We start from the raw sequence: 17,031 nt of genomic DNA, 5'->3' as shown, positions 1-17,031 counted from the left end.
TGCTTCCTTTACAGGCCCTTCCCAACAACGCACAGAGAAAGAAAATAGAGAAATAATAGAAAAGTAATAACCCATAATAATAAAAGTAATAATAAATGCACAATGAGTAATGACAACTTATATACACAGGGTACCAGTACCTAGTCAATGTGCAGGGGTACGAGGTAATTCAAGTAGATATGTACAGTACATATAACTATGAATAGAGTGACTAGGCAACAGGATAGATAATTAGCAGTAACAGCAGAGTATGTGATTCCTTACAGACATTCCACATGTTTTGCAAATGTGAAATCATGTGAAACTGTGTGTTTTTGGAATACTTCATGTGATATTTCAAAGCATGAGATTTCACAGATGATACCCTGCAAACAAAAATCTGTTGTGATACACACAGTGTTTTCAACTTAAAGATTTGACTACATCGTGCATGTGTTTTAATACAGTAATTATTATTCAACATGTCCTTGCCTGGGATTTGAACCCACAACTCCATGGTTCACTGCAGTCAAATCATCCTGCTACGCCACAATGTCTGTGTCAATGACTAATTTCAGCTGTATTCCTACACATCTCAGCTTAAATAATATGCCCCAACAACATTATACAGAAAACACTCAAATTGCTGAAATAAGTCAATGTAATCAATGATGAGAGATTAGTCAGAATAAAGTTTTCACTATATATTTTACCTCTTGGTGCTGTCATTCGGAAATATAATGTTAACATCACTGCTGTTCAGATGATACACAGCTGTACATTTCGATGAAACAAGGAGAAGCCCCAGAATTGCCCGTGTTTCAGACATAAGGAAGTGGATGGTGGACAAAACAGAGATACTCGTTCTAGGTCCGAAGAAACAAAGAGATCTTCTGTTGGATCTGACCATTAGTCTTGATGGTTGTATATTCGTCTCAAATAAAACTGTGAAGGGCCTCAGCTTTACTCTGGACCCTGATCTCTCTTTTGACGAAAATATCAAGAATATTTCAAGGACAGCTTTCCCCATCTTTGTAACATTGCAAAACTCTGAAACTTTTTGTCTAAAAATGATGCAGAAAATCCATGATTTTGTCACTTCTAAATTAGACATCTGAAATGCTCTTATTTCCGGCTACCCGGAGAACGCACACCCACTTCTGTTTAGCAGTTAGTGCTAAAATCACAATCCCAGTGGGTCAGAAGTTTACATACACTCAATTAGTATTTGCTAGCATTGCCTTTAAATTGCTTAACTTGGGTAGCCTTCCACAAGCTTCCCACAATAAGTTGGGTGAATTTTGGCCCATTCCTCCTGACAGAGTTGAACTGAGTCAGGTTTGTAAGGCCTCCTTGCTCGCACACCCCTTTTTAGTTCTGCTCACAAATTTGTGCTTTGTGATGGTCACACCAATACCTTGACATTGTTGTCCTTAAGTAATTTTGCCACAATTTTGGAAGTATGCTTGGTGTCATTGTACATTTGGACGACCCATTTGCGACCAAGTTTTAACTTCCTGACTGATTGAGATGTTGCTTCATTATATCCACATAATTTTCTGCCTCATGATTCCATCTATTTTGTGAAGTTCACCAGTCCCTCCTGCAGCAAAGCACCCCCACAACATGATGTTGCCACCCCCGTGCTTCACGGTTGGGATGGAGTTCTTCAGCTTGCAAGCCTCCCCCTTTTTCCTCCAAACATAAAGATGGTCATTATGGCCAAACAGTTCTATTTTTGTTTCATCAGACCAGAGGACATTTCTCCAAAAAGTATGATTTTTGTCCCCATGTGCAGTTGCAAACCGTAGTCTGGCTTTTTTTATGGCGGTTTTGGAGCAGTGGCTTCTTTCTTGCTGAGCGGCCTTTCAGGTTATGTCGATAAAGGACTTGTTTTACTGTGGATATAGATACTTTTGAACCTGTTTCCTCCAGCATCTTCACACGGTCCTTTGCTGTTGTTCTGGGATTGATTTGCAATTTTCGCACCAAAGTACGTTCATCTCTAGGAGACAGAACGTGTCTCCTTCCTAAGCCATATGATGGCTGCGTGGTCCCATGGTGTTTATACTTGCGTACTATTGTTTGTACAGATGAACGTGGTACCTTCAGGCGTTTGAGAATTGCTCCCAAGGATGAACCAGACTTGTGGAGGTCTACAATGTTTTTTCTGAGGTCTTGGCTGATTTCTTTTGATTTTCCCATGATGTCAAGCAAAAAGGCACTGAGTTTGAAGGTAGGCCTTGAAATACATCTACAGGTACACCTCCAACTGACTCAAATGATGTCAAGAAGCTTCTAAAGCCATGAAATAATTTTCTGGAATTATCCAAGCTGTTTAAAGGCACAGTCAACTTAGTGTATGCAAACTTCTGACCCACTGGAATTGTGATACAGTGAATTACAAGTGAAGTAATCTGTCTGTGAACAATTGTTGGAAAAATTACTTGTGTCATGCACAAAGTAGTTGTCCTAACTGACTTGCCAAAACTATAGTTGGTTAACAAGAAATTTATGGAGTGGTTGAAAACGAGTTTTAATCACTCCAACCTAAGTGTATGTAAACTTCCTACTTCAACTGTACATTATCCATGTCATTGTTCAGCCACGACTCAGAGAAACATATTACAGTTCTTCAGGTCCCGTTGATAGGATAGTCTCGAACGGAGCTCCTCCAGATTGTTCTCCAGTGATTGTACATTCGCCAATAGAGTGGAGGGTAGAGGCGGATTATTTATTAACTAAAGGTTATTTTGTCAGGGTGCCCACACGTTGGCCTCTCTTGCGACCGTATTTTCAGAAATGGACCAGCCCATCTAGCATTTGCCCAAAATGCCAGATGGCAGTCTGCCCCTCGTCAGCCTGGAGATGACAAGGAGTTACTATAGCACAGCTGTCTAGTTTTCATGGCTTGGGCTCTGGACACAAGGCCAGATTGTGACATAATTTCCTTAGGCAAGCTCTCAGAAATCATTTGACATGAAATGGAAATAGGATCAAATCAAACCGTGATACAAAACATAAGAAACCACAAAGGAGAGTTTTTGTCAAATGAGAGCCTAATTTAACAGAAGAATAGCTTGGCACACACAAAATACTTTATTAGGCAGACTGAACATGTTTCTTCTCCTACATTATCATCATTGAAATCCCGAATTCTGTTTGAGAAACAGTTTATTGCAGGTTTTTCCAAGTACAGCATATACTAGGCGTTTGCCAAGAAAGTGAAAGTCGGTAATTACGGCTTAGTGAAAGTGAAAGTGTGCCCTAGAAGCATATGAGCGTACAGAAAAATATTGAACACATTCAGAACCATGGTAAAACTGTGTTTCTTTTGGCTTTTTCTTTCATTATACACCATCATAAACGCAGGTAAGAGGAACTTTTTATTCTCCGTCATATGTCATTTAGTATTGATTCTAGGAGCTTTTCAGACATTGTCAAAAATATTCACTGATCTTGTTTTCACCTTCGCTCACATTCAGGATCTCATTCTCTGTTGGCATTCGCAACTTGTATCTCAGGAGAAGCACCTTTCCCCGAGTGTAGTGTTGTGTTGATGCAGGATGACATTCAAGTTGGCTACTTTGACTCCAACACGGAGCAGTTTATTCACAAGGGACCTTACGCCCCAGACGAAACAGAGGTGGACGTAGCCCAAGATGCAGCTAATGTGTTTGGACACATGTTCCTCAGCATGAAAAGGCGACTGTCAGACCTGAGGTATCGCTTTAATTCCACAGGGAATATAGATGTTCAGCAGAGAATGGCTGGCTGTGAGATGTTGGATACTGGTGAACCAGGCCTTATTCTGTCCACAGATGCTTTCAATGGAATTTTAGCTGATTTAATATATTACAACATGACACATTATTCATACAATTCCGGAAACCTACTGTCGCCATGGAGTGAGGTGCATCAAACATATGCAAAATGGCGTTATCAGACCATTTACCTACCCATTTGCATAAAAACATTGAAGAAATTTCTGGAGAGATTGAAGAACTTTGTGATGCGTAAAGTGCGTCCCAGAGTCAGGCTCACACAGAAAGACATGTCTGGAGGAGCCCGTGTGAGCTGTCTGGCGTTTGGTTTTTAACCCCGCCACATCAATCTGACCCTGCTGAGAGACGGCCAGCCAATAGTAGAACAGGACATGACTGGGGGCCAGTTGCTGCCCAATGGAGACGGGACCTACCAGCTGAGAAAGAGTCTGGAGGTCAACACAGAGGAGCTGAGAGAGAGACACAACTACACCTGCACCACCTCCCACCTCAGTCTGGACAACAAGCTGGATGTCAGCTGGATACCTGAGTCTGGGATCGACAGAGTGGGTCTTTATGTCAAGTCAGGTCCACTGGGCATGGTGGCCATAATTATTCTACTCATTATTTTCGTTTGTGTAAGGAGGAGAAATGCGGCTGGCTCTCAGACATTGTCACAGCTCTCCAATGCTAATGATGCCCAAGTGGCTGAGCAAATGAGCCTATCTTCACATTCTGAGACCTGATATATTTGCTGCTGCCACTCATGCAAAGACTTCAAAGTGAAAAGCCAATACAATGAAGGCTGATCTAAATTATACAGTATATAGCCTAATAAAGACACATGTTTTTATGATGCAGTGGTGTATAAGCAATCCGAAAATGTGTACTGACAGTGCTATGACGTATGTATTGATTTGATATGTAAAAAAGTGTTTTGTACTGCATTAAAGATCCGTAAAAAAAATCATCATGATTTAAGTACAAATGAGGAGCAGGAAATCTTACCCTAGAACAAAAACAGAATATCAGAAATACTGTTTATCCTGCTTATCACACCGTATTTCACAGCAGATACCATAGGATATGAATATTCGGTCAGATTCTTGATGTACTGTATTTTATTAGAGGGGCAGCAGACATCAGCCAGCTCCAGGGGCTGCAACTCTACTTCACACCACATGGTGTTGCTCCAAATTACAATTAGCCCTCTACCAGAAACTCAATTAGGTTGCCGGATTTATGTGTAATTCCAGTTCCCAGTCCATTCTGACATAGACTACACAAAGATATTGAAAGGGGATATCGCACAGAGACAGTAGTCTATTTTATGAATACATTTCATGCTATGATAGGCTACAAGATTAAACTTTTTTTTAAATTAATGAGACTATTAACAATTCTTGAATAAGATCGGCATTGTCCACATTTCAAATAATACATAGTTAAATAAATTGTTAATTAGTTTAATTAGTTAACAATGTTTTACCACATTCTGTTCAAAAACTGCCCAGTGATAGAAGACGGAAATATCAGGGTCAGGGATATAAATAAAACGTAAAAGTATTACACGTACTGTGTGCCCGGTAAGCATTACATCTCTGACCGCTTAGAGACACACACAAGTTGTTTACAAACACATAGCTACCGGGGATGACGCCAGCCAGCAGAGCATCATCCTAGGAATAGAAAACGGTCAATGATAGGCCTTTACCGTTAAATCATGCACAGTGCGTTTTCTCAATTAAATTCAAGGTGCTTTATTGACATGGGGAACATATGTTAACATTGCCAAAGCAAGTGAAGTAGATAATATACAAAAGTGAAATAAACAATAACAATGAACAAACATTACACTGACAGAAATTCCAAAAATAATAAGAATTTCTCTCTCCCTTTCCCGATCTGTCCCTCCTCTCTCTCTCTCTCCCGCCTCCTCCGAGTCACCGCCCCGGCTGTGGGACGGGGAGACTTTAAAACCAGTCTTGAGACGCCGGACACTGTCAGAGGGACAGCGCTTTGCTTTAGCAGACTAGTAGCGGACAGAGCGCGCAGAGTGCAAACACGTTGTTATTGGAGATACCCGCGGAGTTTACTTCGTCCCGAACAAGTTCATTATACTGGATACTTTTGAGATTCACAAGACACAAAAAATGAAGTCTCCAAAGTTGAAGTCTCAAGGCAAATGTAAGTTAGACCATCTCATTTGTTGTTCCGTCGACTTCCACTGGACAATGCACTGAACAACTGACCAGGCATGGCGTTATTGGACCTTTTAGAAAGGGAGCCATGAAGTTGTGAAACCGTGCAAGTGTGGTTCTTATTCAACAGCTGTTACAATGTAACATTGTTTCAATTTAACATGTGTGTTGCACATATTTCAATGACACAAAAACAGACTGTCGCTAGGTTGCATGGGATAGGCTAAATTAATAGAGAGCTATTTATTTTATTAAGTGAAATGAAGTAAAGAAAAATATATTTTGATTGAGAATGGTTGTGGGATAGGCATACCAGTCCAGCCAGTATAGTAACACATGCTTATTCCCTCCGTTATTTCAGCTAAATTCCTTGAGGAGGATGATCTGTCTGACGTGCTGTGTGAGTTCGACGCGGTGATCGAGGATTTCACTTCCCCGATGGAGAAGAGACACTTCCAGTACGACGAGCACCTGAAGACCGTGAAGAGACGGAGCAGTGCCAGCGTCAGTGACAGTGGCATCAGCGACTCAGAAAGTAAGTGAACCTTGCACGCACAGACACACACGAACACGCACACAGTTGTCCTAATACCCGAAAGACAGTGTAGCAATTGTGCTGGAATGCCTGCAACAGGGTTTGAACCAACGACCTCGCAGCTACAACAGAGGCTACAATTACATAGCCTACAGGGCGGCAACAGTAGCAGTACACACATTCTCAAGTAGTGAGAGTACCAGTATCAGTAGCCTAGATATGTCACTGTTTACACTTTGAGGCTCACAATTCCTTTTACTCCATATAGTGCCTGACATAATTGCCATTTGTGCTAGATTATACATTTTCATGTGTCCCACAAGTGCTCTTCCCAGTCTGCTGAAAACCTATAGCAGGCGGACACACACACACACACACACACACACACACACACACACACACACACACACACACACACACACACACACACACACACACACACACACACACACACACACACACACACACACACACACACACACACACACACTCCCTACAGCCACACACTCCCTGATAAGCATCAATGTTTGACTTGGAACTGGAAACCTTCAATTTCTCAGACAGACCATGCCTCGGTGGATGCCTCTGTCTCTGGAAATGCTTTTCTAACCCTAACCCTAACCATCCTCACTCAGTGCAACTGAATGAGTGGTCTCTCTCTCTCCCTCTTTCTCTCTCTCTCGCTCTCTCGCTCTCTCTCTCTCGCTCTCTCGCTCTCTCACTCTTTCGCTCTCTCACTCTTTCGCTCTCTCTTCCCAGATCAGAGTATCTGCCAGCCTCTCCTCATGTTCAGAATGCCTTCTCACTAACCTACATCACAGACTGACAGTTCTGCTATTGTTGCCCACTCTGGGGTGCAGCCTCTTTCAGCCATGCATCCATCCATCAGTCCTTACACACAATAGCTCTCCCCTGCATGAGACAGGTCACTCGCCAATGGACTACCATGGAGAGGACAGGACCCACACAGGAATCCTGGACCTAACGTTTTCACACTCGTCTGTAGATAACATGTTCTGGTAACCCTTCACATTAGGTTCCTCTGAAAACCTGTGTACAGTAGTTATGCTATAGTTATTCTGTAATTACTCAAGTAAAAACGTTAAATGGACATATTATTACGTAGTCTTTTAGTTGTTACTAAAACAGAGAAATGAAATAGTAACTCCCTCTGTGAATGCCAGGCCCCGGTCTTAAACACGCCAAACTGGACACTACCCTTCCTAACTCGTCCTGAGGACATGAAGTTTGTCGCACACTCTACAGAGCACCATGAAGTTATCCTTTCACCTCTTCACACAGAAATCCCACTCACATGTGGTTGGGAAATTAAATCAATGTTCACTTGGGGAGCGGGAGCGGGAGCATATTTCTGTCTATGTGTAACTGTGTGAGGTTATCACATTTGGGTTAGGGCCCGAGGCATAGCACACACACACACACACACACACACACACACACACACACACACACACACACACACACACACACACACACACACACACACACACACACACACACACACACACACACACACACACACACACACACACACACACACACACACACACACACACTCACACATACACACACACAAACACCCCGTATGGTAATGCACAGCTTGACGTCTGGGAGACTTCATAGGTGCTTATGACAATGAAATCTAAGCGCGTACAGGCTATCACAGAGACATGGCTGGCTTGGAATATGGGGGCTTGTGTGCCAAATATGCAGCAGTAGCTCAATCTAAATCCAAGATCTATGGACCTAGATCAAGGTTTTGTGTGTGTGTGTGTGTGTGTGTGTGTGTGTGTGTGTGTGTGTGTGTGTGTGTGTGTGTGTGTGTGTGTGTGTGTGTGTGTGTGTGTGTGTGTGTGTGTGTGTGTGTGTGTGTGTGTGTGTGTGTGTGTGTGTGTGTGTGTGTGTGTGTGTGTACTTGAATGTGGTGCTGAGAGGTGGAGGTCAGGGGTTACTCTAGGTATGTGCTGTACATCAGAGCCACTCTGTCAGGGTCCAGTGGAACTCTTGAGTGAGAGAGAGAGAGAGAGAAAGAGAGAGAGAGAGGAGACAGCAGAGAGAGAGAGAGGAGACAGGAGAGAGAGAGAGGAGACAGAGAGAGAGAGAGAGGAGACAGGAGAGAGAGAGAGGAGACAGGAGAGAGAGAGAAAGATATTTTGAGGTTTGCAGGTTAAGCTGCTTACAGCTAGTGACCTGTCAAGAGTGTTGGTAGACTTCATAGGTGCTTATGACAATGAAATCTAAGCGCGTACAGGCTATCACAGAGACATGGCTGGCTTGGAATATGGGGGCTTGTGTGCCAAATATGCAGCAGTAGCTCAATCTAAATCCAAGATCTATGGACCTAGATCAAGGTTTTTGAGTTGTTGTGTGTGTGTTGTGGTATTTTGTTTTGTCCCTGTTTGTGTGTGTGACCCTTTGCTAACCAGATGACTTCTGTCAACTTATGAGTTAGGGAGCCCAGTCGTGTGTGTGTGTGTGTGTGTGTGTGTGTGTGTGTGTGTGTGTGTGTGTGTGTGTGTGTGTGTGTGTGTGTGTGTGTGTGTGTGTGTGTGTGTGTGTGTGTGTGTGTGTGTGTGTAAAACATATGGATGTGGCAATAGGCCCTACAGCTGCTTCGGGCATACAGAAAGGTGATCAGTCTTTTAATCTCTCCCTTTCTCTCTCGCTCTCTCCCCCTCTCTTTCTCTCTCTCAGGCGCTGGGTCGCTCAACAGGAACAGCTTCAGTTTCAGTGATGAGAGACTGAACTCTCCCAATGTCTTTTCTCCCTCTCCCACCTCCCCCCCACCTCTCACATCACCCAGAGGTGAGCCTCGACACACACACGTATGCACGCACACACACTCGCACACACAAAAATGCAAGCGTGCACACACACAACCGTCAGCATTCTCACCTTTACACACACACGTCATTCTGCCTCAACTTTTCTATACTGTATGCAAAGTCTTGTCCCAGTTTGACAACAGGAGACATTTGCCAAAATGCAGCTCAGTATCACTCCTGTTTAGACAGAAGGATAGATGCAGGATTAAACATGATGTGTGTTTTAGGAGAATGTTACAATATGCAGGCTTATTGCCTTAGGCTTAGAGCACTTCAGCTATCCTCAGCTATTCCAATACGTCACCTATTAACTAATTAGCGTTCAAGTGACTCACTCTTCTTGTTTAGTATTGTAGTAGGTATGTATATATTTGTAGTAGATAATGCCATGTAATGTTCGATTCACATAATACATGATGCATGTTCATTTGAGGTTATGCAATTGCAGGTGGACAATACAGTTCTACTCTGTTCTATTCTATCATCTGACCCTCTCTCTATGTTGTTTACAGCCAAACTGGGAGACACTAAAGAACTGGAGGACTTCATTGCTGACCTTGACAAGACGTTAGCAAGTAAGCTCTAATAGCTTACACCATTCACAGTACACTGTCAAAAGTAACTGCCTAACTCATTAAAGACATTAGGTAATGGCAACTCAAACACCTCCAATGGTCAGTAGAACTCAAATCATAAAAGTAGTACAAACTCAGATATCAAAAAGATTTGTTGTCACTTCATGTTTTTGAGAACTGTTAACAAATATTAGGGGATTGAGAAAATATAACTGCATTTATTTATGTTCCGCTAATCTAGTTATTCCATTTCTAGAAGTTATTGTGATTTAACATTTTAAAGTCAATATAACATTTATTCAAAACTGTAAGTTGTTCTTACTTGATTCTATTATGTTTTACGTCTTTACTTCAAATAATAAAGTAATAGTCAGACACATTGATATTTGCGGAAAAAAAAAACACGATTTATCTGTGTTGTGCTGATATAGAATGACTACGTTTTTGCAAGATATGAATACTTCATAGTGACCCACGGCTTTGTTTTTAGAGGATTTATGATACTTGTACACAATGCTGTAGGCACGTTCGAAGAAAAAAAATATATATTTCTAGTATATAGTATTAAGCAGTTTTTTTGTGCTACGAGATGTAATTGATCATGATGAACAGATATCAAAGCCGTCGGACAAATTGAGGTTCGATAATGAGATAAGCCATTCCCAACATTAACGAGGTCATGTGCTCCGGTCTTAATGACGGAGGCGAATGCATCATCCTGTAATGCTTACAGCTCTATATCCAGTTACTACTCTGAGTACTTGTGCTCCACAATGCTCGCTAAAGGTGGGTTAAAATGACAAATCGTCAGATACATAAAGCAATGTTAAACATGAAGACAAAATCACTGAAAATGACTAATCAGAACTACTTACGACTTGACGGTTAATCATTGAAGTAAAAGAGACCCTACATTTGAATGTTGACGACAACAAATACTCATGTTCAAGTAAATTCAAGCGTTCTAGTTCAGAATACATAACACCATTTAATGCCAACAAGCTCATGAAACACAAAACAGTTAAGTATTTACAACTTAAAAAGATAACAATATGGGCGGTGATGATGTGACTTTATTACGTTAAGTATTGAACACTGAAACACTTTGAGTTGGTTTTAGGCAACGGGTTTCCCCAAAACAAAAATGTTAGAACAAATTTTTTTTTTAAACAATTTACTCAGTCAAGGGTGTGTGTTCTCTATGCTAACTATGTTAGATATGCTAACCACCACATGATTGTCACGCCTTGCGAAACAATAAGCTCTTAGCTGTCAGCTCTAAACAGGGTTGGGGTATGGGGATGTATGAGGATGTATGGATAGACCATGTAAGGCCTCGAGGGAAAGGGAAGATATCCCTTTCAGCTGTCACTCATGTCATTATGTCTTGACACACACACACACACACACACACACACACACACACACACACACACACACACACACACACACACACACACACACACACACACACACACACACACACACACACACACACACACACACACACACACACACACACACACACACACACACACACACACACACACACACACACACACACACACACGCAGCCTATGTACGAATGTAACCAGAGAGAGAGCCTAGTTTATGTGGCGGGTACAGACCAACATAGCTCAGTTTATTTGTTTTGGACCAATCCTTTACTACAGTAGTCCAGGGTGTTGGAACTTGCATCAGGGCGGATACATTGGAATGTGCCAGCGTAAAACCTGGGGTGGAATATCAACTGTAAATGTCAGCTTCGAAATTGGAATTACCAATGGAAGTGTTTCCGATGCTTTTCTTAACAGAGAAGGCCAGGCGATTAGAGTACTAAATGTTCCTCATTCAAACCAATGGGATGGTTAGTCATTCAGTCACACCACACGATGGGACAGCAAGTCACGTAAAGTAAAGGGACAGTCAGTTATTTGTCATTCAGGTTAAGCAGAGCCTGGCATTTTTATTAGGGTCTACAGTGTTAATGATGGCTGCCAAGTAAAACTGCCCCACACCTCCAAACTAAGAATAGTGTTGGAATGCCAAGGTGCCAGAGAGGCTATTGCTAAGCACTGTGTGTGTGTGTGAATTTGTCTATCCATCTGTCCTGAGGTACGAAGAGGAGTCTACAGTCCATTACTAATCAAACGTCTGTCTGTCTCTCCCTAGGCATGTGACACAGAGCCGAAGAGAAGTGGCAGAGACCCTTTTTTGGAGAGTAGCCATCGCGAGGAAGGGACACCCTGTCCAGCACCCCAGAACACGCACACACACCAGGAGTGCTGTGAACATAGCACAGGGACAGTCACAGTGACCGTCAGACTTGCTGAGCAACTTAATCTCAAGTCTGTGTCCCAATATTATAAGACAGCGTCATCTCCTTGTCTCCTTTCCTTCTCGTCGTCTCATTTCCCTCATGATCTGAGCTGATTGGACTGGATAGTTTTTTCTAGGTTTGCACGGTAAGAATGGGCTAATCTGAAATGGAACCTCATGTTCTATTGCACTATATGGCATAGAGTGATATTTCGTACGCAGCCCCAGTTTATAAACTATTAGCAGTCATGGAAGAGAGGGGACTAGGGTAGGAGATTAAGAAGGAGACAAGGAAAGGAATCTTTGTAAAAGTATTGGGACACTGTTAGACAGACAAACACCATCTCACATACACGGGACAGGCTGTGCGTCCTTTATACATAACTTGAGCTGGAAGAGTATTTAAGAAATGTCTTTTTACAATATAAGTATATTTGTAATTGTATAGAGCTGGTCATTGTAAATGTATCAATACTACTTTTTTGTGAAATATATTTTTGTATCTATGTGTAAATACTAATTGTTTCAAATTCTATTGCCTTGGTATTAAAAAGTGTATGATAAGTTTAAGGTTTGGCACACGTTGACTGAAGTTGAGATGTTTGATATTTCTAACGAATGCAAACTAAAATCTGGATTAGCTCTGAGAAACTGGAATGCAACAAAATGTATTGAATGCAGCTAATATCAATTGCCTACCAGAGAATATTAAAATGAAATATTGTTTTAAAATATCTCTTTTCGTTTTTACCCCCTGCTTGCTTTATTGGTCTCCCTTTTAACAGGGCTATATTGGGGGGAGTTTGAGTGACAGCTGGTCACTGGCCACTGCCTTGGCACTGAAGGACTGTGTCCCTCTGTGTCCCTGTCTCTATGACTTCTACGAGTGGTAGTCAGTGACCTGCTGTTGGTGTCTGTGCAGCTCTGTACACAGCTCTGTGGGGCGTAGACAGACATACTGAAATAGACATTCCAATTCCCAGGGCGCTTGTGATCATTACTCAACCCTTCAGCAAAGCCAGTGGTTATGAAACTATGGCTATTTATAGACTGAGGTTGGTGAATGGCAGGTGGGGTTAGGAGGTCTATAAGGGATGTCCTGTTGGTCAGGGTCACAGGATGTTGAGAAAAGACAGACTTCCCCCCAGCGGCTCCACAGTAACATTACAGCTAGCGATGATGAGGAGTTCACCTCTTTCTACTGGGATCTTTTGACTAATTTTGTTTTCATATCAAATGACTCATGAAAGACCAGAGTTAAAAAGTTTGGAGACTCTCCTCTGACTGCCATCCCTATCTGCATGTGACTGAAGCAGCCAGATACAGTGCCTTGTGAAAGTATTCGGCCCCCTTGAACTTTGCGACCTTTTGCCACATTTCAGGCTTAAAACATAAAGATATAAAACTGTCTTTTTTTGTGAAGAATCAACAACAAGTGGGACACAATCATGAAGTGGAACGACATTTATTGGATATTTCAAACTTTTTTAACAAATCAAAAATGGAAAAATTGGGCGTGCAAAATTATTCATCCCCCTTAAGTTAATACTTTGTAGCGCCACCTTTTGCTGCGATTACAGCTGTAAATCGCTTGGGGTATGTCTCTATCAGTTTTGCACATCGAGAGACTGAATTTTTTTCCCATTCCTCCTTGCAAAACAGCTCGAGCTCAGTGAGGTTGGATGGAGAGCATTTGTGAACAGCAGGTTTCAGTTCTTTCCACAGATTCTCGATTGGATTCAGGTCTGGACTTTGACTTGGCCATTCTAACACCTGGATATGTTTATTTTTGAACCATTCCATTGTAGATTTTGCTTTATGTTTTGGATCATTGTCTTGTTGGAAGACAAATCTCCGTCCCAGTCTCAGGTCTTTTGCAGACTCCATCAGGTTTTCTTCCAGAATGGTCCTGTATTTGGCTCCATCCACCTTCCCATCAATTTTAACCATCTTCCCTGTCCCTGCTGAAGAAAAGCAGGCCCAAACCATGATGCTGCCACCACCATGTTTGACAGTGGGGATGGTATGTTCAGGGTGATGAGCTGTTTTGCTTTTACGCCAAACATAACGTTTTGCATTGTTGCCAAAAAGTTAAATTTTGGTTTCATCTGACCAGAGCACCTTCTTCCACATGTTTGGTGTGTCTCCCCGGTGGCTTGTGGCAAACTTTAAACAACACTTTTTATGGATATCTTTAAGAAATGGCTTTCTTCTTGCCAGTCTTCCATAAAGGCCAGATTTGTGCAATATATGACTGATTGTTGTCCTATGGACAGAGTCTCCCACCTCAGCTGTAGATCTCTGCAGTTCATCCAGAGTGATCATGGGCCTCTTGGCTGCATCTCTGATCAGTCTTCTCCTTGTATGAGCTGAAAGTTTAGAGGACTGGCCAGGTATTGGTAGATTTGCAGTGGTCTGATACTCCTTCCATTTCAATATTATCGCTTGCACAGTGCTCCTTGGGATGTTTAAAGCTTGGGAAATCTTTTTGCATCCAAATCCGGCTTTAAACTTCTTCACAACAGTATCTCGGACCTGCCTGGTGTGTTCCTTGTTCTTCATGATGCTCTCTGCGCTTTTAACGGACCTCTGAGGCTATCACAGTGCAGGTGCATTTATACGGAGACTTGATTCCACACAGGTGGATTGTATTTATCATCATTAGTCATTTGTCAACATTGGATCATTCAGAGATCCTCGCTGAACTTCTGGAGAGAGTTTGCTGCACTGAAAGTAAAGTTTGAAATATCCAATAAATGTCGTTCCACTTCATGATTGTGTCCCACTTGTTGTTGATTCTTCACAAAAAAACAGTTTTATATCTTTATGTTTGAAGCCTGAAATGTGGCAAAAGGTTGCAAAGTTCAAGGGGGGCGAATACTTTCGCAAGGCACTGTATCTGCCAGTCTGTGTTGCTGCAACCATGGGAGCAGGAAGCTGGCAGAGACCCACCCTCCATTTTGTTTCTTTAGTACAGTTGGCACAGGGCAAAGCAGAGCCCACTACAGCCGCAGTCCACCTGTTGGCATTGTCCTGTGCCAGGGAGAAACTGGGTCCCGGTAGACATGTTGACACAACACATGATCCCTCGGGGCCCGATGGTCTCTTGGCTTCTAAAACAACGCACCCTGCCGGCAGCGCCGGGCGCCTTTTTGGCTAGCATGTTGGAAATGGCGCTGCATTGGCTTGGCAGCTGGCAGTGGACCCGGCCTCTAGATCCCAGAGAGATGCCAGCCGCATCCAGGGGCACTGGGCTGGAAGTGTGGGAAAGACGAGGGACATGGATCAGGTAAGGGGGTAAGTGGGGTAGATGGCAGGGTGTGGACGTTGGGCAAGCAGGGGTATTAGTTGGGTAGAGGTCTCGGAGGGTTATTCAATGGGGGATGGTGGTGAAATAGGTAGGAGGAGGAGATGGCAATATTTGGACTCTTACAGTTCTCTACAATGATGCATGGGGAAGCGTCAGCTGGTTTGGACTGAACTGAGAAGTCTAAACCATTCACCTTATGATCATGCAATCGTAACGTGTTTTCAATGCACCTGTCAAAGCCAGTTTGGTCATAGATGTTTCACTATGAATATGCACATACACAAACACACACGTTGTTTTCATCAGAAGAGAAAAGGTTGCAAATGTGTTCAATGCTTCCGGCAATCAGTACATAATACTACTCAAAATTGTATATAGTAGCTTTATCTGTAGTCAATCAGGTACAATATAGGGAAAGATCTAGGCAACAGAGACGGGCAAATCTTTATGATTTTTGACATTTGGGCATGCAGAGATGCAGAGGTGTAGAGATGCAGAGAAGGAAGTTGGGTTACTTCTAAGTCATCATATCCAACATTGTGACCTTCCATTATAGAGCTTTCTTTTGGTGTGGATTGAGGCGTATACAATCGTGGCCAAAAGTTTTGAGAATGACACAACTATTAATTTTCACAAAGTTTGCTGCTTCAGTGTCTTTAGATAATTTTGTCAGATGTTACTATGGAATACTGAAGCATAATTACAAGTATTTCATAAATGTCAAAGGCTTTTATTGACAATTTACATGAAGTTGATGCGAAGAGTCAATATTTGCAGTGTTGACCCTTCCTTTTTCAAGACCTCTGGAATCCGCCCTGGCATGCTGTCAATTAACTTCTGGGCCACATCCTGACTGATGGCAGCCCATTCTTGCATAATCAATGCGTGGAGTTTGTCAGATTTTGTGGGTTTTTGTTTGTCCACCCGCCTCTTGAGGATTGACCACAAGTGCTCAATGGGATTAAGGTCTGGCCATGGTTTCCTGGCCATGGACCCAAAATATTGATGTTTTTTTCCCCAAGCCACTTGGTTATCACTTTTGCCTTATAGCAAGGTGCACCATCATGCTGGAAAAGGCGTTGTTTGTCACCAAACTGTTCCTGGATGGTTGGGAGAAGTTGCTCTCGGAGGATGTGTTGGTACCATTTTTTATTCATGGCTGTGTTCTTAGGCAAAATTGTGAGTGAGCCCTTGGCTGAGAAGTAACCCCACACATGAATGGTCTCAGGATGCATGACTGTTGGCATGACACAGGACTGATGGTAGCGCTCACCTTGTCTTCTCCGGACAAGCTTTTTTCCGGATGCCCCAAACAATCGGAAAGGGGATTCATCAGAGGGAACGACTTTACCTCAGTCCTCAGCAGTCCAATCCTTGTACATTTTGCAGAATATCAGTCTGTCCCTGATGTTTTTCCTGGAGAATAAGTTTTTCCTGGAGAGAAGTTCTTGATGATCCGATAAATGGTTGATTTCGGTGCAATCTTACTGGCAACATTCTTG

General features: G+C 42.5%; 1 protein-coding gene and 1 pseudogene across 1 annotated transcript; both read left to right on the top strand.

Annotated features, from left to right (window-relative positions):
- Positions 1-3,230: 3,230 nt before the first annotated feature.
- LOC124043878 lies at positions 3,231-5,539 on the top strand (annotated as a pseudogene).
- Positions 5,540-5,732: 193 nt separating this feature from the next.
- rgcc (regulator of cell cycle) lies at positions 5,733-12,953 on the top strand. Its single transcript, XM_046362987.1, has 5 exons — positions 5,733-5,930; positions 6,306-6,479; positions 9,195-9,305; positions 9,838-9,900; positions 12,073-12,953. The coding sequence occupies exons 1-5, from the start codon at positions 5,897-5,899 to the stop codon at positions 12,078-12,080; spliced, it is 390 nt and encodes a 129-aa protein (XP_046218943.1). The 5' UTR covers positions 5,733-5,896; the 3' UTR covers positions 12,081-12,953.
- The last annotated feature ends 4,078 nt before the right edge of the window (positions 12,954-17,031 follow it).

The sequence above is a fragment of the Oncorhynchus gorbuscha genome, linkage group LG01, assembly GCF_021184085.1.
Source record: "Oncorhynchus gorbuscha isolate QuinsamMale2020 ecotype Even-year linkage group LG01, OgorEven_v1.0, whole genome shotgun sequence".
In the NCBI taxonomy this organism is placed as follows: domain Eukaryota; kingdom Metazoa; phylum Chordata; class Actinopteri; order Salmoniformes; family Salmonidae; genus Oncorhynchus; species Oncorhynchus gorbuscha.
Note: the sequence above shows the minus strand (reverse complement) of the source record. Positions and strands in the feature narration are given on the sequence as shown.